The sequence below is a fragment of the Balaenoptera borealis genome, assembly GCF_965194805.1.
Source record: "Balaenoptera borealis genome assembly, chromosome: 2".
Lineage (NCBI taxonomy): Eukaryota > Metazoa > Chordata > Mammalia > Artiodactyla > Balaenopteridae > Balaenoptera > Balaenoptera borealis.
Genome location: NC_138867.1, coordinates 30,758,248 through 30,782,873, shown reverse-complemented (window position 1 = coordinate 30,782,873; position 24,626 = coordinate 30,758,248). Strand labels below are relative to the sequence as shown.

The window sequence follows — 24,626 nt, the reverse complement described above, 5'->3', positions numbered from 1 at the left end:
TCACTCTGGGCCTTCCTTCCGGCTCGGCCGCTCGCTCCGCTTTCCCATCTCTATGGTCCCGGGGCTCGGCTCGGCGGTCCTCCTCCTGCTCTATGGTGCCTCTTTCCCGTCTCTGTGGTACGGCTCGCTCGGCTCTCTAGGCCTCGTCTATCTCTGTGGTGACGGTGGCCGAGCTGGTCGGCCCATCTGAAAAGAGTGGCGGGAGTTGCGCCACTTCTTCCCCAGTTTTCCGGGAGCTGCGTCCTGGCCCAAAGGTAACGTTTGGGTGCTCGGGATCCCGAGACTAGTAAGCGGGTGCCGTGGGCTGGTGAGCCGCGCTGTTTAGGACTCTTCGAGGACCTTCCGAGGACTCAAGCCCGCCCCTCTATCGCCTGTTCTGTTAGGAGTAAGGTTGGAGGCGCGGACACCTCAAAACCGACCCAGGGGATACGTAGCCCCAGTTTGGTTGAAGCTGGCCCCGAATGACCGTGTTAGTTGGCCTATTTTTATCCTTCGTAACTTTTCGTGTGTTACTGTCTCCTTAGTAAAGACGACGAAACCGTAGCTTACAGACAGTAATTTCCCCCCAAGTTAGAGACAGTTAAGTGGCAGAGGTGGGGTTCAATCCCTTCTCCGTCGAGTTCAACGTCTAGGCCTCTTGCACTCGGCTCAACGCCGGTTGAAATCAGGGGCCTCGTCAGCACTGACGCGGAGTTTTATCTGTCGCATCTCATCAGGTGTTTCGTGACCCCGCGGGAGCGGGTGTTGGCCCCTGGAGCATCCCTCGGGGCCGAATGCGCCGTGGACCATGCCCCTCCTAACCCAGCAGATCCCAGATGAGAATGATTACAGCTTAGTGGCCAGCCTTGACAACGTCAGGAATCTCTCCACTATCTTGAAGGCCATTCATTTTCGAGAACATGCCACGTGTTTCGCTACTAAAAACGGAATCAAGGTTACAGTGGAAAACGCAAAGTGTGTGCAAGCAAATGCTTTTATTCAGGTATGGAAGTAGGCACCTTTAAGCCTGTGACATATGATATTCTTCACCCAGCTCAATGAATTCCGAGGGTCTTAATAGACATCATTTAAGTTAGAGAACAAAATATCATTATTTGAATTATTTTTCTCTTCTGGTAACAAATTCTTTCCCCATCGTGTTTTACAGAGATAATGGTTAATAATAATAATGTCTAAAATATATTAAGCTAAACTATAGGCGAGCACTTTTCTGAGTGTTTTATATGTTGCCAACAGTCCTGCAGCTGGCAGGTGGCATAGTTGGGATGAGAACCCAGAACACTTGTTTCCATAGTATGTGCTCTTTTGCACTACCTTCCTATTATTAATTTTTTTCCTTGTATTGGTTATAATCTATTTGTTCTTACAAAGTAATATTTGTATGGTTCAGGTAGGATTTCAGATTTAATTCAGCATTTTTTTTAGAACACCTCAGTGCACAGTGTGACCTCAGGTATAGAGGGATAAATAAGACATGGTTCCTGTCCTCAAAAGAAATTGAAAACCGGTATGACTCATGCGGTGTCTGTTTGGCTGTTTTCCAAATGACCTTCGCCGAAATGATGGGCACAAAACGGAGACAAGGGAGGGTCATGTGGAGGATAGTTTAGCTCCAAGAGGCTAGATGAAGGACCTTTCATAAAGTTTCGCACGGGACTGAAATCAGTTACACCTTCAACTGTTGAGTAGCAGTATTCTAATGGATCACAATTGAAAAAGTTTAAGATGTTCTGATTGATAATCAGAAATTATTTTCATGGGGTTAGCACAATATTGTTATTTTAAAAACATATAAAGTGAAATCTAGAACCCTATCCGTGAGTTTTCATTCTTTAATATATATACATTTTCACATTTACTTTTTTTCATAGGCTGGAATATTTCAAGAGTTTCGAGTTCAAGAAGAGTCTGTTACTTTTCGAATTAATTTAACCGTCCTTTTAGACTGTTTATCTATTTTTGGATCAAACCCTATGCCAGGTGAACTATTTTATTATCATTATAACAACATAAAAGCATTATACAGAATGGTCAGAAAAATACAGGCAAAGTTATTAGAATATAAGTAATATAAACATTTGTTTAGAAAATTAATTGCCAATTCATTTTTCATTTGCCACAATCATGGATTCTGATTTTTCACAGTGTTAATAGAAAGTGTGCTTACGGTTCTTTTCATATTTGCAAAAGTATTTACATTCATCTTTTTTTAAATTTATGAAGCTTTTAGTATTTTAAATTTGAACTAATCAAAAGAAGACTTTGAACATGTCTTAAATATCTTTAACATTGAGAAATATGTTTTAATTGTTTCTTTTTTCTAACTTGTCTAGAATTACAGTTAGTGGCAGAAAAAATAGATACCAATTGTCCTGACTCCCAGTTTACTGTGTTCGAAATTTGTTTGCTTTTTTTCTTTAATCCCTGTTTATAAATTATGTTTATTTTCTTAAATGCTTTCCTTTAAAATATTTATATATTTTTAGGAATAGTGAATTTGGTTGCTCTAGATATAAAACAGCAAGGAATCCCTAGAAGAATGATTTTTTATTTCATAGGAAAGGAATCTGGATATTTGCTAGGGAAAATTCAGTTATGGTCTTCTAGAAAATATATTTTAATTTTGTAATGACCAATTATTATTGGAATTGGTTAAAATTATATTTTCTAATGCAGTGTTCCCCAGCTGGTTTTCCATAAAAGCATCTGCCTTCCCCCGTTCCTCGCTGTGGTTCTCCACCCAGTAAGGAAGAGGAACTAGAGTGTCCTGTCATATTCCTCCTCCTCTCTAGTGGTTTGCACAGGTAAAATCCTTACCACCAGTAACCATCCTTTTTCTCCCAATTAGACCTTAAAACTTGAGGAAATGTAAAGACTCTCTCCCAATAGAAAAGGTTGGAAGGGTCCTTATCACAGTGAATACACTGATGTTATAGTAAGACAATATATCAAAGCAATACATCGTTGCACAAATTGAACCTTCACGAATAGCATAGCCTATTCCACAACAGTTATTACATGCAGTATTGGACCATATAGATTCTCCATCCTGAAGCTGTATATACATAATCAACTAACTATTTCTGAGGTGTTTTTTGGCAACCTGGAAAACGATTTCAAAGAGTTACATTACATTTTGTTCCCAATTTTTTACAGTTATTTTTGGAATTGTCTACAGACAGCTGTAGACATCAGGGAAGATGGGATCCCTTCATATAAGGATATACATACATATATGCTAGAAATGGACAGGATAAAATATTCTTGAGGAGTTTTAGGCATCATGTGAGGAGAAGCTGAACCCAGAGCTATAAGCTAAGCCCCGAGTATGATTTGCTTCCATTGCAGGGACTTTAACTGCACTTAGGATGTGTTACCAAGGTTACGGTTACCCTTTGATGCTATTTCTGGAAGAAGGAGGAGTGGTGACAGTCTGTAAAATCAACACTCAGGAGCCCGAGGAGACTCTGGATTTTGATTTCTGCAGCACCAATGTCATTAATAAAATTATTCTGCAGTCAGAGGGACTCCGTGAAGCATTTTCCGAATTGGATATGACAAGTGAGGTCCTACAGATCACCATGTCTCCAGATAAACCTTATTTCAGGTACCTGAAAGCAGTACAGTTATAGTTAATGTAGTTTACTCCATCTCCCTACTTACACATTTGCTTAGGATGCAGAATTTTTATTATCCAGGTTACTAGAATTTTCAGAACTTTAGAGAGCTTTTACTCTTACTTCATACTTTTTTAGGTCAGGACACGAGGAAGACCCGGGAAGATTAACTCACTATTTAAAGCTTCATAGGTAGTGTTGGTTTCTAGAAGAGTAGCCCAGTCTCCTAGTTCATAACCTAGTGGTCTTTTCATTGTTGTACTACTTACTGTTGTAGATAGGTTGCATCGTGAGGAAAATTGGGCTTAAACTTTTGGAAAAGGTGTTTGTAGTATACGGTATCTCATTTTCTTTCCTTTCAAGTTAGTACAGGATGCAAAAGGAAATAGGTGTTTTCTATACATGGTTCATTCACTAAGTATCTATTGATCACCTACTGTGTACATATTTGCCTTATTAAGCACTACAGGAATGAACAGCTTAAAATCAAGGTGACAAGGATATATGTGAAACAGCTCAGAGGGAACAAAATTACATTCCATTAAGTTCCAAAATAATATACATAAATACTTAGGGAACCAGCACTTAGGCAGGAATGGTCAAGGTGAGCTTCCTAAGAGAGGGCAATTTTCATCAGGAATACAGTGTCAGAAACTATCAAGCTGCTTCTCATGTTTTGACCCAACAAATTATGAAATGGCAAAACTCTTTTCACGATCAGAATCAATTTAGAGAGAGAATTTAAATGTCTTCTCTTTTGAAATATTTCAGAATATTAAAGAGTAAAGGAGTTAAATACATATAGTATGAGAGGTGTAATTGTTCTTTTTGTATCTACTTTAGAAGAACTGCAGGCCTTTCTCATAGGTTAGGCAGTTAAAAATTTGGCTCAAGATTGGTTAAAATATTAATCAAAATGGAAATCAGTGGAACCCTTCTTAAGCAGTGATATGAATTTAAATTCCAGGCACTTAAACAGAGTATTCCAGAGGCTCCCCATCTAAATGATCTCTCAGCATGAGTAACTAGATGGATCATGATCTCTTTCATCTCCCGTATAGGAAGTTATTTGATGGTGGGGAACTGGAAGTTGAAATATTTTTTTTTGGATACGTTAAACTTGAGGAGCCTGTGACACTAGGGAGTAGTTGGATATACAGAGCTAGAGCTCAGGAGATCAGTCTAGACTGGAAATTTAGATCTGGGAGCCATCAGCATGGCTGGGCATGGACAACATAGCTGAGAGAAAGAGGTGATGTTAGAAGAGAGAAAAGACGGATCCTGGGGAGAGCCAGCACCTAGGTCTTTATCACTGTGCTCATATAGTCTCATCCACACGTTAACCCCAAAGCAAATGATCAGTAAGTTCATGCAGGTTAAGTAAACATATAAACATTCATAAATTGTCTACAAACTGCTGATATTACCAAGCAAAGAAAACCATAAAACAGCCTGAAGAACAGTCTGGGATACAGAAAAGCCCTAATTGCTTGGTGGGGCAGTAGAGACAGGGAACAGGACCCCAGGCTTGCAGTTGATGAAGATCAGGGTCTTCTGTCACTCCTCAGCTCTCTCCTGTTATATGGTTCTGATTTCAGGAGGAGGAAAGGACAATATCAGAGTAGAATTCAGGTAATGAAATTGAGGCAAATCCCTATGGATTCCTTTTGTGACTGGCTTTTTTCAAAGCCATTTATTAGTCGCTAGCTCTCCTGTACTCCCACAGCATCCTACAGGAATCTTTATTATGTAATTGTTATAGTGTCTTGTCAACAGGTGTTTACATACCTGTTTCACTCACCAGAATGAGCTTCTTAAGGAAGTGTTTTCTTATTTGGATCCTAATGTGGCTTATTGTTGGACCAATGAATAAATGAGTTGCTCATTTTCTACTATAGGTTATCTACTTTTGGGAATGCAGGAAGCTCCCACCTTGACTATCCCAAAGATTCTGATTTGATGGAATCATTTCACTGTAATCAGACCCAGGTCAACAGGTCAGTTCTTAATATAGAGGTTGCCATTGGTGATGAAGTTGAGGTTAAATACCACATTTCTATGAAATAAATTTTTTAAAACTTTCAATGTATAGATAAAAGTATAGCATTAAGAAAAATAAACAGGTTGCTGAGTTGGGGATTTTGGATTGCAATAGTGGATGAAATTTTTAAAATGAAGAGAAAATACTAGCAAATTGGACAAGTATTTGATTTTATTCTTATATTTGCTACTTGGTAGTTCTTGGCTAATTTTTGTCCTTTACTTGGAATTATGAGCACTGCTTTAAGTGTGTCTAAATAACAGCTTTTTATTTATTTTTCTACAGATACAAGATTTCTTTACTGAAACCCTCTACAAAGGCATTAGTCCTATCTTGTAAGGTATCTATTCGAACAGATAACCGAGGATTCCTCTCATTACAGTATATGATTAGAAATGAAGATGGACAAATATGTTTTGTAGAATATTACTGCTGTCCTGATGAAGAAGTTCCTGAATCTTAGTCTTAAGTATGGCAAGCCACTGTGCTATTTATGTGCACATTCATGATTGGTCATGTTCTCATTCTGAGTGCAGCACTCTTCGTGATTTCTTATTGGATTTTCTAAGGTGAAGAAGCATGGAAGAGATAGGAGCTAAGTTCCTGCCCCCTAATAGTTGCTGTATATTTTATAAGTAATGTTTTCATGTAGTCAGATTATCCAGTACTGGACTAGCCTGTGGTTCTGTCTTTTGAACTCATGGGAATCGTTATGAGCCAAGATGAGTAAGTTTTATGTTTTATTCTACTTAAGCAGGACATTCCAAGAGTCTAAAACTTTAAAGTTTGATGAAGCCATATCTGAAATGTTCTTTTATTTATTTACTGTTAGAAAAAGCAATGGCATACGGGCATCCCTCCCTAGTTGGAATTCTGGAGAATCTGTCTTAAAGCAGTGGTTCTCAGAGTGTTGTGCCTAGATCACCTGGAAACTTGTCAGTAACTCTGGGGGTGGGCCAGCAATCTGCAGTTTAAAAAGCTTCCCCCCAGGAGATTCTGATAAGTGCTCAAGTTTGAGAACCACTGTTTTAAAGGATACTTTTTAAAAAATAGTCTTTAATTGCATTGAAGTGACTGCTTTTAACTGTGATTTCTTCACAAATGTTCTGAAGTTTAGGCTTCGTCAAACAAGTCTGAATAATTATATGATTTATTTTTCAAGTGTACATTTTGAAAACATCTGTGAACAGACTATAAAACAGTCTTCAGAGTTACAGATTTTCATCTTGTTCTGAAAACTGTTTAGTGTAGTAAGTACTTATTAGATACCTTCTATTTGCCTATAAGAGTTTCTCAATCAAACCAAGGTGTACAAAACCATGTATTAAGTGATTTTATACTTTCTTAGGTAGTTTTCAATGAAATAATTTTTGTGGTATGTAGGTTAAGAGAATATAACACTAAATTATCTAACTTGTTTTCTATTAGAAAAAGTATATAACTAAAATGAAGTTTCTGCACCATGCGACAACAGCTCAGTGTCTCTCAGTGGCCAGGCACTTTTGGCCTTCGGAGAGTATTTCAGCAAAGCACTTCAGGGAAAAGCTCCTCCAGAACATTATGTAGGCACTGCTCCCAGGCACGTGTACAATTTGTGCAATTCTGGGTGTCTAGTCCAGGGTGAGTACCTGATAACTAATAAATCTTCCAGGCAATCTCAGGGTGCCCAGCTGGTACAAAAGAAGTTGGAGTTTTGTAAAGTATGGTATATGTTTGAGAAGGAAATGATTAAATCTACTAAATGTCCAAATATTTTTTTGTCTGGATAAACACAAGATCAAAACAAGTCTAAAACATAATTATGAAAATATTTAATCAGTGAACATTTCAAAGACTACAGTTTTCCTTTAAATTTAAAATAGGGGGCTTCCCTGGTGGCGCAGTGGTTGAGAATCTGCCTGCCAATGCAGGGGACACGGGTTCGAGCCCTGGTCTGGGAAGATCCCACATGCCGCGGAGCGACTAGGCCCGTGAGCCACAATTACTGAGCCTGTGCGTCTGGAGCCTGTGCTCCGCAACAAGAGAGGCCGCGATAGTGAGAGGCCCGTGCACCGCGATGAAGAGTGGCCCCCACTTGCCGCAACTAGAGAAAGCCCTTGCACAGAAACGAAGACCCAACACAGCCATAAATAAATAAACAAATAAAATTAAAAAAAAAAAAAATAGGGCGGTTGTTTTTTTCTTCATTGGCATGTCTAGAACCTAGGATGCAATAATATTTGTTAGGTGAAAGAACCTCCACTTTCAGATTATTAGTCACTATTTAATTCCATTATTTAGGTTTGAATTTATTTTGACCTAATGTATTTTTTTTCAAGTTGAACCTATAAAGAATTTAAAACATGTATCGACTTAATAAGACTTTTTTGCACATTTAAGACTATTATTTTAGCCGCACGTATCTTGAGTTATTTGGAATTCAGAAACTAATGAATTTAATTCTTTCTAAATCACCCTGACATCAAGGTGTGACTTAATAAAGAATTTTCTTTTTATGTGTGCTCTATTTGTCTAGTTTAACTTTGTTCAAGTTCCTATGAAAGACCACTAGGGGGAGCAGTTCCTCAGGCAGAGCAGGATGCTTTGGTGTCTACAAATTCAGTTCATGTGTCACGTATAGAAGACTATGATCTTATTTTTAAGATTATCTTTGCCTTTTTGAAGTTTATCTCATATTCTTTCCAGTAAAATTGTGCTTACCAGGAATAGGTAGGTAATATTTTTTCCGTTTTTTAATTCGTTTATTCCCTACTTGATGATGATGTGTTTCCACCTAGAATGAATGATTCAAAACAATAAAAATAAAATGATTTGTTAAATTCTATTGTTCTAATAAAAATAAGTCTTGTAACATAATCATTTTTACAAGAAGCCACAGGATTTCTGTGGTGCTATCGAGTAGTCCTGCTAAGAATTAGTTACAGTTGCTGAAAGGGCAGCATTTGACATTCCCTATAGCTTAGAGTGAGGGGTTTTCAGAACAGTGTAGACTCCCTGCTCCCCTTCCTGTCTTCACACTGCTGGCCCTTGTCCCCACGTGAAACAAAAGCCGTTGGGTCCTGAGAAATGAGGGAGATTGTATAGTATTTTCTCTTTTCCCAAGTATGTACTAGTAGTGTTTTTATACATGTGTCAGGTTACGTGCACCCCTGCGGCAGGCAGTTGGCAGCTCTACCGTGGATTTCTCACTCCAGCAGTGGACAGCTCGTGCTCTAATCAGAAACGCCACAGGCGGCTGTTACAGGTGTTTCTGGCATCCATATCTTAGTCACGGCCAGAAGTTTTGGTAATTAGCAGAGTAAATGTTTGAAGTAGGTTTTCTTTTGGAAATTAATAGCTCATTGATCAGTATAATAGCTAATAGTAGTGGCTCTCATTGGTAAAACTAGAGGTATTCAGGATATGTGAACTAAATTATTTCAGAGTAGTTCCCCATCCTTGCATGGAAAGGATACAAGAATCTAGTGAGGCCTGTAGCCTGTACCCTTAGGCCTGGTGTATAAGGCTTGACCCCCCTAAATGGTCTTACTTCCTGCCATTTTGTCCAAAGATTGCCGGTTGCTTGTTGCTGAATGGATTAGGACAATCCCTTCTCTGGAATATTGTCAGGTTTGCCTTAAGTGGACCTTTCATGGAAAGTGGTGGGTAAACTGCCGAAACAGAGAAGTAAGGCTTCACTGAGCTTATGAAACAGGTGGCATAAACTCTTTGCATGCTTGCTAATGAACGTTTATTAAAATTTCTATGTGGGACAGTTGATCTGGGCTTGATTTTTTTTTTAACTACCTTCTTATCTACCTCAAATTTCAGTGGCCAGTAGCTAATTTAAAAGAATGTAAAAGTTGTATATGACCTTATTGACTAGGTCAGCTAGAAACATCAGGTGTTTGATTGGACTGTTACCCAGATTGCTGCTTCCCACTGAATGAGTTTAGAAAGTAGTTTAGTTCTCATCTACAGTCGTCTGCCAAGAGTGAAACTTTGTAGTAAGTTGTGTTGTGCTGAACATTTCCAGTGTAGTTTCTTAAAACTTAGGGATTTCACAAAATAGTAAAATTTTAAAACTTTTGGAACCAAAATAGGTGACAACTTTCTATCTTGTCAGATATGAGGATATTAAAACTATAACTACCATTCATTATTACTACCATTTCATAAAACATTTTAAAGTCAAAATCTCAGAGAGTGGACAGTGAGCAATTTTATACCGTCAATAAAGAAAAACTGGAAATATTAAAAATAATTTCAAATGAAACAAGAGGGTTACACCATAACATTTTATTTTACAGTGCTATACTTTGTGCTCTTGTTTTCTGTATATAGGTTTGTCAGTTTGGAGATGTTAAGATTTTGGAGTCTCACAAAATAGTAAAATTTTAATTTAGTGCCACCCAAAAATGGAGTCTGAATGGCCACTTCTTTCTGATACTTCGTTTTTATCACAGTTAATGTTGAAAATCCATTTTCAGCTGGATATGTGAAAATGGAAGCAACTCTTCTGAGGCTGCCTTAGTCAATTCAGAGCATTCTGGGCAAGAAGAGCAGCAGTCCCATCTCCAGACAGGGCTAAAATCTGCAGTGACCGACTGGGTGACCAGTTCATAGGCACTGCAGAGAAGGTCAATGGAATATAGGTGCCTTCAGCCAGGGCCGCAACCTGAGACCTCAGTCCTGAGTGCCAAGCTTAAAGCATTCTGGGAATCAGCTGAGGGAGAGTGGCTGCAGCCAGGAAGGAGGAAGCCTGGCAGTCCGAGGACGAGCCACTGGATTAACTAACTGGTGTATGTGTACTCCTGCCGCAGCAGAACACTGCTCACTGCTGATGCCTTGGGTACTGGCTGATTATTAGGATTTACACACTGGACAAATGACTGAAATGAAAAAATACTTTCTTAAATGAAGAACCAAGATGTGGCTCTAGAAGCACTGAGTGAGTGACAGAGATGTCAGAGACAAATTCGGATCCCCAAATACACATGTGTTTGAGCTCTATTAAATCAGCTCAGGTAACTGAGGAGCAATGAAAAGGGAAAAATAAAAGCTTTTCATAATATAAACTTGAATCTGATTTCTCCTTTGTCCCTGGGTACACAAAGGAATATGATTCGAGATTGCCTGTTTCCTAGACATACACTTGTTCAGGGGCTCAGGATTTTTTTTAACAACCTTGGTGAGCATTCCTTTCCTAAAACGAGCCTTTTTAATCCAGTTTGGTGGGGGCAGCGTAGTGGGATGGAAAGAGTAATCATCTGTGATTCAGAGAGTCTGCTTTATAATCACCAGATTGACCTTGAACAAATCAATTTTTTGTACCCCTGGTTTTTTCATTTATAAGAATCAAAATGGCCTTCCTGACTTCAGTAAACCAGATCAGGCCAGTGTTTCAGAAGATCAAACATTTCCTCACAAAGCAGTTTTAATGACCTCAAACAGGTTATGGCTAAAAATTCTTACAAATAGTATATTTAAATGTTTGCAAATAAACTATAATACTTAGGTATTGCAGGATTTTCTTAAAAAGAACTGAAAAGAATGAAAGTAGTTAGAAAAAGGGAAATGGAAGGTAATATGAGTCCTAGTAACGTGAAAAACTAACTTAAAGCATGTGTCTAAAGATTTCTTCTCCCAAGTTACAGGATCCTGGTTTCTAATGGTTCTTGGGTACTTTTCCTGTAATGCTGCTAAGTGGACCTTTTTTTTTTTCCAGAGTGAGTCCTTTGTTCTGCTTTTGATTTGCCACTGCTATCAGTGTTGGTAAATATATTTTGTGGTCCAGAATTTTTGTTATTAAGGTTGGCTTTATTGTTGGCTATCCTGTGTAGAGGTTTTCTCTTTACTGTTTACAGAAGACCTAGAGCAAAGGAGAAAACCATTTGTGCATTTTTCTTGGGTCTTGCCTTCTCTCCCTCCTGCTAGCACCAATCACTGCCTTATTGACCTAGAAGGCTGACCTCAGTCTGAGGCAACTATTTCACCATGTGACCATCCCCCTAAAATGCTGAGTCTGCTAATAGGCCTCCAAAATGGTACTAGAATCTTGGGTCTTCTCCCTAAAGAACAGGGAACCTTTTGCTTGATTCAGATGGCAGGTCAAGGATATCTAGGATACATGGATTGCTTTTAATCACAGCTGAAAATTTTTATGTAATGTAGGGCCTTTTATAGTGTTCATGATTTTCAGGTGATTTCTTCTCCTGAGCACAGAGATTTACAGCCCAGAGGCGCTTAAATGCTAAAAAGAGGATCTTTCATCCCCATTTCCAGCCATTAAGATTTCCATACTCCGTTTTCTTAATAGTGGAGAAGTTGGGCAAGAGTTAGAAATAATCTGGTCCAAAAGACTGATCCAGAAACCCGGTTTCTATTAAGTGTTCTTCAGTTACCTCCTATTTAGACCACAAGCCTGCAACAAGTGTGGTTTGCATAGCCCCTGTTCGAAAAAAAAAAAAAATTTTCTTCCACAGAAATATGAGCTACAAAATTTTATGAGCAACTTGAGGTTTTTTTACATGCAAGTCGTCACACTGAAGACTGATTCATTCTCTACTACTGGACCATATAAAATACAGAAAGCTATCTGGCACTTTAACTTCCTTGTCAGTAAACCAAGAGATACTGTGATTCCAAATTTGAAGAAGAAATAGGCACCAATTAAGTCAATTGCCCAGGGGTCTCATAAAATCAAGGGTCGGCAAAGATCAGAGAGGGATCTCTGCTAGGCACAGCAACTAGAAATCAGCCTTGGGCCTAGTGCTCTCCCACCACAAGGTGGCACAATTCCCCTTGCCTGAAATCTTTGGTTACTGAAAGACCACTGACTTCCATATCATCGTCTTTGCATATAAGTAATTATATCGGACTGCCTCGTCTATGATATTATGTTTCCAGGGGCTAAGCGCTAGCTCACTTTTGAGATATTAACCAGCAAAATGTTTTCCACACCAGCGTAGTGGTAGCTTTTCACAGTTAGTAGCCCCTATCTCATTTTCCTTCATTGCCAATGGTGTAGCTAGAAGGTAATGAAGTCAAAGCCCAGGTTTCAGTTAATATGGAAACAACTTATTTATTACATGATAACCACTTTACATACATTATCTCAGTTTTGCAGCGTCACCAAGAGATAGGTACTATTCTCATCCCCATCCTATGGATGAGAAAACCAGGATTACACACAGCCAGAAAGTGGTGGTTCTGGGATTTGAGCAGGCTTGTCTGTCTCCAGAGCTAGAGCTCTTAACCACCATGAATCATAAAGAAAAATTAGTTCATAGGGATGTGTTGAAGTCATGTTTCTATGATCAGATAAAATAGTTCATTGGTGAGATAGTCATTGTTCAGAAAGAACTTATGTCCTAAAGTGGGGCCCAAATCCTTTACCAAACTCCACAAGTATTCTTGTACCCTCAGTTCAAACAGTGCTCTACATACCTTTTGCTTTAAATAAAACCAGACCTAAGATATATTCTCTATGGCTCTAAATAAGGTTTTATTTGCCAAAATTTAAATCACTGACCATTTTAAAAAGAATTCAGGTAAATATAAATACAGTGGCTTTTTAAAAATTAATTTGTTCCCAACATGCCAGTAGGGAAGTTTAGTATGTCAAAAGTTCTGAGAAGTCCTTCAGGAAGTAAACCTGTGTCACTTTGTTTAATTCAGTTTGGTTTCCTCCTAAACTGAGTTCTTTCACAGAGCCGTTCTTCCTCCATCCCTTGGAATCAACATTGAAATACCCTTTAGGAAGTGCTGCCCGGTACAGCTGCCTTGAAGAACTTACCATCCTTTCATACACTGCCCTCTGTCATGCCTCTGTGCTTTTGCATATAGAGTACCTTCTTCCTGTAATGTCTTCTCTTCTCCTTCTGGATGAACTGTTACTCGCCCTTCAAGAAACAACTCAAATGTAACCCTCTCTATGAAGTCTTCTCCAGCCTTCTTAGACTGTCTCTCCTTGCTGCTCTTAGTGCACTGAGACTTCTACTAGAGAATCTATATTTCACATTTTCATTATTTTTCATGTTTGTCTCTTGCACTAGATTGTTGTCTCCTTAAGAGTAATGGCCGTGTTTTATCTTATTTTATTTTATTACCACCTGCAGCTCTAACTGCACTTGGCACTTAGTAGGAGCTCACCAGATAAATCTGTTGAAGGACTGTTGAGGAAAGTGAGGCTCAGAATGTTTAAGCAACTTAAGGTTACATTGCTATTTCATAGCAGAGTTGGGACTCACACACAAGGCGCCTTGACTCAAGGTATACCGCTCTTTCACTGGGCATGAATAGCAAATTTGTGGCAGAGGTGTAGCTCTTCCCCCACCCATGCCCCATGACAGACAATAATAAACCAGGCTCCACCAAACCCAGCCTTTTGCTCTGGAACTTCAGGCATCACTCCAGGAAACCACTACCAGCGTGGGCCCAGGAGGTAAAATATACTTGTTCTCCTTGCCCTATTCCACACTATACCTCCTGTCAATCTGTTTTTGCGGGCATGGCGTAGTGGCTGTTGATTGTAGAGTTCCCCCAGTGCTCTGCTAGAGACCAGGCACCCTGAGCTGGCTCTTTGTGGCTTAGCAGCCTCTGTTCCCCTTCAGGGAGACCCTGGGCGGGGGGAGCTAAATGCTCCTAAATGTTCACTTCTCTATCTGCCCCGGTGTTGCCAGCCATTCCTAGAATCCTGATTTGGAAGAGCCACTGCCCCTTGGCACCTGGATATTAGAGCAGATTTTGCTCCCCACCCACTCATACACCAAGGTTTGGCAAATATTTTCACTTTTAATTTTGTAGAGGCAGTGTTAGAATATTTACTAGTGATAGGAAAGAATATGAATGCAGCAGCCTGGAAACAATCTAGTTTATGGGTCATAAATTTCATCACTAAGGTCTTGCCCAAGACTGGTTTGGCTGACACAAAATTTACTGAGTGTATCACCTGTTCTCCTACTTAACTGCAGTTCTCTCTGGAAATAATCACCCCAAATCCTCCTTTTCCACCCTGCTTTTCTTTGGCTTTCTCTCCCCATCCCCTCAGCCCAGAAAAGGCTATTTTTGTTCACATGACCAAGAAGACGGTAGATCACTAATAGGTTAATGGGCATTGAGGCACCTTCCCTCTTCCCCCTCCTATAAAGAGAAAAGGATGGTTTTCCTTGCTCCTTCTATTGTCTCCTACAGCTTAAGACCTATCAAAAGTTATACCAAAATAAGTTTTCTGCATGCAGCTGTCCTAGAGGTGTCTAACAAGGACAAAGATGAGGCTCATGTTCCATGCCGTCACACTTCCGGTAAGTCTGGGTGACGGGCTACAGCTGCAACACTAGCTAATACTTATAGAGCACTCACCATATATCAAACACCATGTGAAGTGCTTTATGTGAATAATCTCATTTACTCTTTATTATCTCTCCATATTATAGATGCTATTCTAATCCTCATTAGAGAAAACTGAGGCTTAGGATAACTTGCCCTACGGCACACAGAAAGTAGAGGGGCCTGGATTCAGACACAGGTCTGTCTGACTCAAGTCCATGACCTTGACTACTGTATTCTAACAGTTAGAACTGTCCAGTAATGGAAAGGGCCACCTGGACAGGTAATGAGTGAGTTCCTGATTTGAGGAGGTGTTTAAACAGGTACTGGACAAACAGTAATCTTAAAAATCTGTTCTACCAGTACAGCTCACTCTAATGTCAGGGATGATTTCCTGTTTGCCTGTATGGCTGCTTATTAGTCATCATTATCATCATCACCTCTAATTAGCACACACTATGTGTCAGGCATCTTTCTGAGGAGTTGTACTTACATTAACTCATTAACTCATTTATGAAGTAGGTATTATTATCCCCATTTTATAGGTGAGAAAACTGAGAAATAAAGTGACTTGTGACAAGCTCACCCAGCTAATAAATAAACTGATTGTAACTCAGGCATCTGGCTCTAGTCCATTCCCTTAACACTACATTATATTGTCTCAATATTTGACATGTATGTGATACTCTTTTTAAAATTTTATTCTTTTTTATTATCAGAGGTATAATACATATTTGTTGTTAAAAAAAAAAGTCAAATAATATACATTATTTCAACACAAGTTGAAAGTCCTCCATAATTCCATACCCCAGAGATTACTGTTACCCTCCTTAATTATATAGTTATGTATATTTATGGGTTATACTATATATAATACTAATATCTATTTGTGTGTGTGTTTTTACCTCTAACAATATATCTGGGATATTTTTCCATGAGTCGTCAAAGCTCTACTTCATGCTTTTGAATGACCATATTATATAATTTATGTTTTACATTCCATAATCTGACCCCAATTTATCTTTCCAAACTCATCTCCAGCACGTTCCTACTCAGGTACCTCCAGCTACAACAACTCAAGGCCACGTGCTTCTCCTCAGAAATATCAAGTCTCTCCAGGCCACTATGCTGTTGTTTGTGCTACTTGAAATGCCCTCCTCTGGCTTTTCTACCTGTTGATGTTTTACTTTTCTTTGAAGACCAAGCCACCGGCCTGCTGCGTACACACTGTCTCCACCTACATTTCCAGCCCTACAATTTATTACTTGTCCTCTGTTTATATTTCTATTAAAGCTTTACTACAGACTAACTTGTAATCTGGTCATGTGTGTCTGTTTTCTTGAAAGGACTGTATCTTAAACATCTTAGTATTTCTAGAGCTTAGAGGGAGGTTGATATGTAAATGATTAAAACTGAAGTCCATCTGTGACTTAGGTAAAAGTCAGACTAAACAATCTCAAAGTTTACTTCCAAATCTGAGATTTTCTGTGCCTTTTCTTTACACTGAAATCTTATTTGAGGCCCTTGCAACTAACATTTAACCTTGGAAACCAACTCCTATTTCATGGGGCCAGTTCTGCTTTCACTTCTTTGCAGAGGCTTCAAAAGCCAAGAATTTGGGCTCTTGGCAATGAAAGTTCGGTGAATGTTGTCACTGGGTTTCCAGAGGAGGTGGGGTAGAAAGCACAAGAGCACATCAGGAAAGTAGCAGAGTTCCAGAACATCTGGGATTGATTATTCCAGCAAGATGCTCAAGCCAAGAGAACAATTCCTGTACTGGGTTTTTTGTGGGGTTTTTTGTTTGGTGGTGGTTGTGTTGTTGTTTGACATCTGGGCTTTGGCAGCCACGCCTATGGCTTTGCTCAGCAATTCTTGAGGAATGAGATATGAGCTTGTTTCAGGGCTCACATCTTACTGACTGGACTTCTGCTACAGCAGAGTCCTTCAAAAGACTCTTCTTTTCCCCTTACATGTGCTTTCTTGGTAGGTCTAGATCTCATTGTCATTTACAGAGAGAAGAATTAGCCTCTGAGAACCAAAAGAAACTCATACTACCTGGGGTCTGAATTGGGTTATACCAATGCTTCCTAATTTCTCCTCCTCCTATCATTCTTTTCAAATCATGGACAAGGAACCAGGAACAGTAAAAAAAAAAAAACTCAAGGGAAAAGCAACTTCAAGCTACTGAGGAAATGGATTCACTATAGCTATTCTGAAGTTTCTCTTTTTAAATACAAGCTGAGTAGAACTTTTGTTCCAGTTTTGAGGACACATGCATTTCTTGTCTGAAGTTATATGTTTTATACTTTTAGTTTCATTATTATTACCTTCAGTGTACAAAATGTACTTTAGATATGTTCAAAGATTCAAATTCTCAATCTAATTCTCAAACATACAAACATATTGTTAATACTGCCCAACGATCAATCACAATTAGGATTTCAAATATTCTGACCTATTACCCTGGAAGCAAAAGGCATGTACTGCAGAAGAAGGGGGAAGGAAATGTGTTTTGCTAACATTCATTGAGTACATATTCTGCCAGGCACTGGCCTATGCATGTTATATATGTTATTTTATTGAAAACTCACAACTCTATGTCATATGCTATTATTTGCATTTTAGTGATGGAGAAACCAAGGCTCAGAGGTTAAGTGATTTTTCCAAGGTCATATACTTATTAAGTGGCAGAGGCAGGTTTAAGATGACAGGGCTGACTCCAGTAATACATACTCTTTTCCCATCACTCTTAATATAAAATAATAATAGCGTGATATATAGAAGCTTCTTATCGAAACATTCTGACCTATTATCTCCAGCATCTCAAAAAGATAATTCTTCTTATTATTATGCTTATGCCAACATTTATTGAGTACTTAAGACCTGTCAGGCCCTGATCTAAGTGCTGTATTATATGTGATCTTATTATTTCTCAGAAAATCCACTTTTTGAGGAAGGTACTGTTATTTCACTGATGAATAAAGGTGCTGAGAGAGGTTAAGTAAGTTCACCTAGGTCAGAGAGCCTGATTTAAAATCCGGACAGCCTGCCTTCAGAGAGTAAGCTACATTGCCCACGGAGAGCACATTCTGGAGTTAGAGACCTGGGTTCCCATCCCAGCTCCGCCTCCTCCTGGGTAATTCAACTTGAACATATCTGTCCTCAGTTCCCCCGTATGTAAAACGAGGTTCTGGGGACTTGCCTGCTGATCAGGTGTCCCCATATGCAGTCTCAAATTCCTCAAAAGTCAGAATCCCTATTAATGTAGTGAAAGGCAGTGTATTTTTGAACTATGACAGACCTGGGTTCAAATCCTACCACACTTACCAGCTAGATGATTTTTAAACAAGATATTCAAACTTTCTGAGTCTCAGTTTCATCACCTGAACATGTAAGATAAAAATACCTACCGGGGGCTTCCCTGGTGGCGCAGTGGTTGAGAATCTGCCTGCCAATGCAGGGGACAGGGGTTCGAGCCCTGGTCTGGAAAGATCCCACATGCCGCGGAGCAACTCGGCCCGTGAGCCACAACTACTGAGCCTGCGCATCTGGAGCCTGTGCTCCGCAACAAGAGAGGCCGCGATAGTGAGAGGCCCGCGCACCGCAATGAAGAGTGGCCCCCGCTTGCCACAACTAGAGAAAGCCCTCGCACAGAAACAAAGACCCAACACAGCCAAAAATAAATAAATAAAATAAAATAAGGTACTGCTTACTTAAAAACAAAAAACAAAAAAAACAACCTACAGAATACGGTTATTTATGAATCAGAAATAATATATGTATGTTACAATATCAGGGGATTGGAAGAAGTTCTACCTTATCGTTATTATTAATACTGTTACGGTTACTAAGAAAACATACTTTCATATACACCAGCAGGCAGAGGGCAAAGTTCCCCATATACCCTCCTACCGTGGGCATCACTGAGAGAGGCTAGAGAACATTCTCTCCTGGGTGAGATCAAGCAGGAGACAGTCTGCTGTTGGGCCTCCTGTAGGTGTGGCTCTGACTGAGGTGGATGGGGACACGATGGGCTGATGTATTCTCTGTGCTCATCTTGTCCCCCCACCGGCCAGCGTAGTGAGAAAGTACTAACTGTGAGCCACCTCCAGTGAAATGCAATCAGAGTCCTAACTCTCACCCCATAATGACACCCCTCTTTGTCAGAGGGCTCTAAGGGGAAAGCACATGGCCTTTAGAGTCACACTTGCTTGGGTCCAAACCTCCAAGACTTAAGTGAATTTAGGCATGTTCTTTTATAGAACATCAGGCCCCCTTCTGTCAAATGAGAACTATCATGTAGGGTATTTGTAAAAATTAAATACTTTATGAGTAGGATCTAGCTCAGTTTTAGAGATTTAGTGTACACTCAACAAAAGAGAACAGTTCAGGATCAATATCATTCTGAGATGAACAAACAGCAGTGATATGCCAAGGGTCAAGAAGGGGGCAGGTCTACACAAAACACTCTTCTTTGGCTGAAATTCTAAACATTTTTTAAGAAGAATCTGAAGAGGCTCTTTTATTTTTAACTTTGGAGACAACTGTTTCCCCCCAAAAGTTGCCTTATGTTTAGGGACTTAGATTTTGTGTGTTTAGCAAGAAAGATAAGTTTAACATATTCACTTACTTTTTTTTCTGGCCACGCCCCCGGCTTGTAGGATCTTAGTTCCCCCACCAGGGATGTAACCCAGGCTCTCACCAGTGAAAGCATGGAGTCCTAACCACTGGACCGCCAGGGAATTCCTTCACTTGCTTTGTTACAAACCCAATTTGTATCTACCACAAGCTGTTAGCTGAAACAGTCTTGTAGGACTTGGTTACAATGCTCAGCATTGAAAGAGACATAAATACTAAATAATATTGCAGCAGACCCCTGTAACATCGGGTTCTGAGAGACTACTAGAAATTGACTAGGTACCTGCAGTTTAGGATTTGGCCAGATCCATAGTACAGGTAGGCATTTTGCCTTACTAACAAGAATAACAGGTGAATCACCCCTAAATGAATGAAGCTGGGTGAGGCCAAGCTATCCATATATCCACACTGAAGAGCTGGTTGATGATCAGGGTCAGAACTTACCTCTGCATTAGGGTAAGGAGGTTGTTTGTGTCTCTGCTTTTACAGTGCTCATGTCCATATATGAGGATTTGAATTATCAGACACTGTAGGCGAGTTGAGAAGCATAACAATTTAAAGAGAATCAAGTAACAAGCACCTTCATTATAAACCAGACTCAGGAGAGCACCAGTGGAACTGAGATGTCACAGGTTTACATTTCAGATGCCTCTACTACTCTTCCTCCTGGTTCCTTTCCAAGGAGGAAGGACTCTGAATCAAAGGCTCTGTCCCCCTAGTGCTGCACCTGTATCATTCCACTTCACTGAAGCTTCCACTACCATATGTGGCTGTGGAAAACCAAAGTAACAGGCCTGAAAATCGACAGCATGCCTACCTAAAACCCGCAGTGGTTTCCACCAGGATTTTCCAAATAGCTGTAATCAAACGGGTAGATATAAATGAAATCAGTGTACGTGTCCCAAACTTGAATTGCATTCTCATGCTACATAACTTTACTCTTAGGCAGTTTTCCATTGTAAATTTTATTGCTGACCTCTCTATCCAATCAAGATGGAATTATAGGCACCAGATTTGCCCTCCCACGTGAAACAACCAGAAAAGAAAAAGTAGACGAAATATATTTGGAACGATCTTCAAGACAATGAACATTAGGCAACAAAGGACAGTGTTCCCTGAGAGAGGGAAAGCAAGTGAAATAAACGCTATGATTGCCCCAGATTACTGCTTTGAGACCATCTCCAGGCTGTGATGCAGGGAAGTGGAGCTCAGCAGATGCCCTGAATTGAGGATATGGAGCTGAGAGTCTCAGGAGACTCTCAGGGCAGAGTAACAGGAGAGACAGCTTCATAGAAAGAGAATAAGAATATCTGTATCTGCAGTGTGTCCCCTTCAAGTGCGGTTGGCCCTCAGTCTGGGAACCTGCAGATACAGAGGGCCGACCGTACTACAACATTTTATACTAGGGACTTGAGCATCTGCAGACTTTGGTGTTGGTGAGGGGGACAGGTGGGAAGTCCTAGAACCAATCCCCCATGGATACCGAGGGACAACTGTATTCAGCAGAGTACTGATTAACACAGAGCTGTAAAAACTGCCCAAGGCTTGAGAAAAGAATCATCTGAAGGTACTGGAGGGAACAGTGCCCTGTGTTTATAGAGGGCCAGGTATAGTGGCCTCTTCACATCAGCCAAACTGGAAAGACTCATTGTCATGGAGCATTGGGTGGGCTACTCAGAGGTACTGAGGCTTTTGCTTCAGTAATGGGGGTTAATTAGCCCTTGACTAAACGCAGCCCTACTCCCATCTAACCAATCTTAAAAGCAGGACCTAAAAGGACCAAAATGTAATTTAGCTGAATTCCACAACAAAGTAATTTAACTGATTTCCAGAACAAAGTTCAAGAATACTTACAGAAATACAAAAATATCCAACACCAACAAGGTAAAACACACAATGTCTGGCATCCAAAGATTCACGTTGAATCCCTACTCCAGATGGAGGATGTAGACATGCCATCAAACATTCATTGCTGGTTGGGCTTCCCTGGTGGCGCAGTGGTTGAGAATCTGCCTGCCAATGCAGGGCACACGGGTTCGAGCCCTGGTCTGGGAGGATCCCACATGCTGCGGAGCAACTAGGCCCATGAGCCACAACTGCTGAGCCTGCGCGTCTGGAGCCTGTGCTCCGCAACAAGAGAGGCCGCGATAGTGAGAGGCCTGCGCACCGCGATGAAAAGTGGCCCCCGCTTGCCGCAACTAGAGAAAAGCCCTCGCACAGAAACGCAGACCCAACACAGCCAAAAATAAATAAATAAATAAATAATTAAAAAAAAAAAACACTCATTGCTGGTAAAATCCAGATGGGGCTCTCTTTCATTGACTTTGTATGGAACATGGTAAGCCCTTACAGTGTATATGCTGGGGTCTTTTTTCATTTCAGGAAAGTTATCTCCAATGATTTCTTTGATTACTGTTTCTATTCCAAGTATTATAGTTCCTCTTCAGAAAAACATAGAATTCTTTGGCTGAATCTCTACTTTGTCCTCCACATCAGCTACTTTCTCATTATACACATTCTTCCTTGTCCTCTGCATTATAGGAAAGCTTTTCAAATTTGTCATATAAATCACTGTTTCTTAAAACTGACAGGATATTACACCTCTAGAAGTATTAAAAATGCAGATTCTGGACACTTAGTGTCGTCTGGACACTAAGAACATCTGATTTGATGGTCTGAGGTGGGACTCAGGAGTCTGTTTTCTGTTTCATTTTTGTTTTGTTTTTTACTGACTCTTGCAATTCTAGACTGAGAAAATATTGTTCAACATCATTACAGCATGTTAAGATGCTCTTCCCTATTTTCAATGTGGATTTGAATGTTTTAAATTTCTTGTTTCCCTGAAATAAATTCCTTCTTTTTTTTCTTTTTCTTTCTTTCTTTTTTTTTTGTTTTTTTGGCCATGCTGCGTGGCTTGTGAGACCTTAGTTCCCTGACCAGGGATCAAACCCAGGCCCCAACAGTGAAAGCACGGAGTCCTAACCATTGGACCACAAGGGAATTCCCTGTTTCCCTGAAATTCCTTCTTAATTCAGCCTTAGCATTTTAATCTCATCTCATCTTTTGGCCTCAAATTGTCATCCTTTCATTTTAAAGTTTTCTCTCCTTACAGGTTTATAATCCCATTACATAGCTGCCATCCATGTGTTTATGCTTCCGTTGAAGAAGCTATTCTGATCCTTACAACTTATTTTCGTAAGGTTTTCTTTTTCTCTGAATCTTCAAAATAAAGTCCCCTTTCTTCTGTTATTTACTGTTTTCATACTTATTACATTAAGTTAACCTGAAATGAGATAAAATATCTCCACACCTGCCGATACATGTGTGTGTGTGTGTATTGCTTTTTTTTTTGGCCACACTGCACAGCTTGTGGGATCATAGTTCCCTAACCAGGGACTGAACCTGGGGCCCCTGGAGTGAAATCACAGAGTCCTAACCACTGGACCACCAGGGAATTTCCATGTGTGGATTGCTTTTGACTCTGCCCTCTTGAATATCAGTTGATCTTTACCAACTTTTCCTCTGACATTGAACTAATTTGGGTTTTATGTAGAGACATCACTACCGATCTTACCTAGTCTTTAGCTTGGGCTGTTAGTATGCTGACTGGCTGAACAACTGTTAGTCACATCTCTTGCCACATCCTACTACTAGGCAATGAACTTCCAGGGTTGTCTGAGCTCCCTGGAAGGGGAATCAGTGCTAGGGTAATGATGGCTAGACAAGGTGTTCCTTATTCCAACACAACCTTTGGTGCTTTCACAAGATTCTGCTACTGCCATACCAAGTTTCCAGGATTAGGGTATTACTCTTCTAAAACTCTGGTCCAGGCACAGATACAACAAAAGTTTCTGTAGTCATATTCTCCCTTAGCACATCTAAGAATGTGAAGAATTTTCAAAAGAGAACACTTTACTTTAAAAAAAAAAGAAAAGAAAAAGAGAAGGAAGAAAAAAAAAGGAAGGAGAGAGAGAGGGAAGGGAAGGGAAAACACACACACACACATCTCCCCTCACATTTTGCTTACAGGCCTGGGAGCAAATGTAAAAAACCAGCCAGTATTCACCTTCCTTAGCAGCTGAATTGCCGTTCGGAGCTCTCCTTTGGCAAAGCAGATCCTGCCCATGTTATAAAAAGTTTCAGCCACTTTTTTACTACAGTCACCACAGCTGATGACCTGAGACTTCAATAAAGCCTTTAGCAGTCTGTAAGCCTCCTAGGGGATAAAAAAAATTGTACATATTTTTAATTCACGTGGTAATTCTGAAGGAGCACACTGGTTGTATTCCATGAGCTTTTCAAACCTTGCAAAAAACTGAAAGAATAGAATGAATACACATAATACTTTAACCTAGATTCACCAACTGGCTATCATTTTGCCACATTTGCTTTGTCTTTAAAAAATTATATGTATATGTAATAGGTAACATTTTTATATACATATATAAATACATACACATATATATTTTTGTTGAAAATAAGTTGTGCTTAAGATACTTTACCCCTAAATACTTAAGCATGTATCTTCTTAGAACAAGAACATTTTCCTACATAACTACAATAACATTATCACTCTCAAAATTTTTTACATTGATATAATATTAATATATGCTCTGTATTCAAATTTCCCAATTGTCCAATAATGTTCTTTATAACTTTAAAAATCTAATATCCAATGAAGAATCACATATTGCATTTAGTTTTCACAATCCTTTAGTCTTCTTTAATCTGTAGCAGTTCTGCCCTTTCATAATATTGGCATTTTTTTTTTTTAAAGTCCAGGCCAGTTGTCTTTCAGCTCAACTCTCACTCTTAACTACTTACTATACAGCATATGATTTAGAGAAAAATTAAGTATACATTGGAAGTTATTTATAGAACAACATTGCTTGTACTCATTGGATTTCCCAATGTGTTTTCTTTAGAGGGAGTGAAGAGGTATAGTTATTGCTGGCACCCTCAAGAATGGCACATCATCCTCTGCCTGTGTTAACTATGTTGACATTTATAAATAGAACATT

At 39.6% G+C, this 24,626-nt stretch overlaps 2 protein-coding genes across 5 annotated transcripts in view; one reads left to right on the top strand and one right to left on the bottom strand.

The window, feature by feature from the left end:
- The first annotated feature begins 122 nt into the window (after positions 1-122).
- Positions 123-13,197, top strand: RAD1 (RAD1 checkpoint DNA exonuclease). 4 transcript variants are annotated; one of them, XM_082382473.1, is made up of 7 exons: positions 123-259; positions 717-982; positions 1,872-1,980; positions 3,349-3,607; positions 5,516-5,614; positions 5,944-5,998; positions 10,128-13,197. In XM_082382473.1, the coding sequence occupies exons 2-7, from the start codon at positions 788-790 to the stop codon at positions 10,137-10,139; spliced, it is 729 nt and encodes a 242-aa protein (XP_082238599.1). In that variant the 5' UTR covers positions 123-259; positions 717-787; the 3' UTR covers positions 10,140-13,197. The 4 variants fall into 4 exon arrangements, with proteins under 4 accessions (XP_082238599.1, XP_082238596.1, XP_082238598.1 ...); XM_082382470.1 differs by lacking the exon at positions 10,128-13,197 and having other exon boundaries at positions 5,944-7,655; XM_082382471.1 differs by lacking the exon at positions 10,128-13,197 and having other exon boundaries at positions 167-254; positions 5,944-7,655.
- The window catches only part of TTC23L (tetratricopeptide repeat domain 23 like), a 56,578-nt gene continuing 44,647 nt past the window's right edge, over positions 12,696-24,626 (bottom strand). Inside the window, exons 12-14 of the mRNA XM_082379621.1 lie at positions 23,672-23,821; positions 20,050-20,132; positions 12,696-13,541 (exon numbers count right to left, since the gene is read on the bottom strand). Of these exons, the coding sequence (XP_082235747.1) occupies positions 13,460-13,541; positions 20,050-20,132; positions 23,672-23,821 (315 nt within the window). The 3' untranslated portion in view covers positions 12,696-13,459. The remainder of the gene's footprint in view (positions 13,542-20,049; positions 20,133-23,671; positions 23,822-24,626) is intronic.

Excerpts from the sequence above, each read along its gene's own strand:
- RAD1 (XM_082382470.1), top strand. The coding sequence starts at position 788 with ATGCCCCTCCTAACCCAGCAGATCCCAGATGAGAATGATTACAGCTTA. Across the intron at positions 983-1,871 it reads AAGCAAATGCTTTTATTCAG|GCTGGAATATTTCAAGAGTT; the intron begins GTATGGAAGTAG and ends TTTTTTTCATAG. Across the intron at positions 3,608-5,515 it reads CCAGATAAACCTTATTTCAG|GTTATCTACTTTTGGGAATG; the intron begins GTACCTGAAAGC and ends TTTCTACTATAG.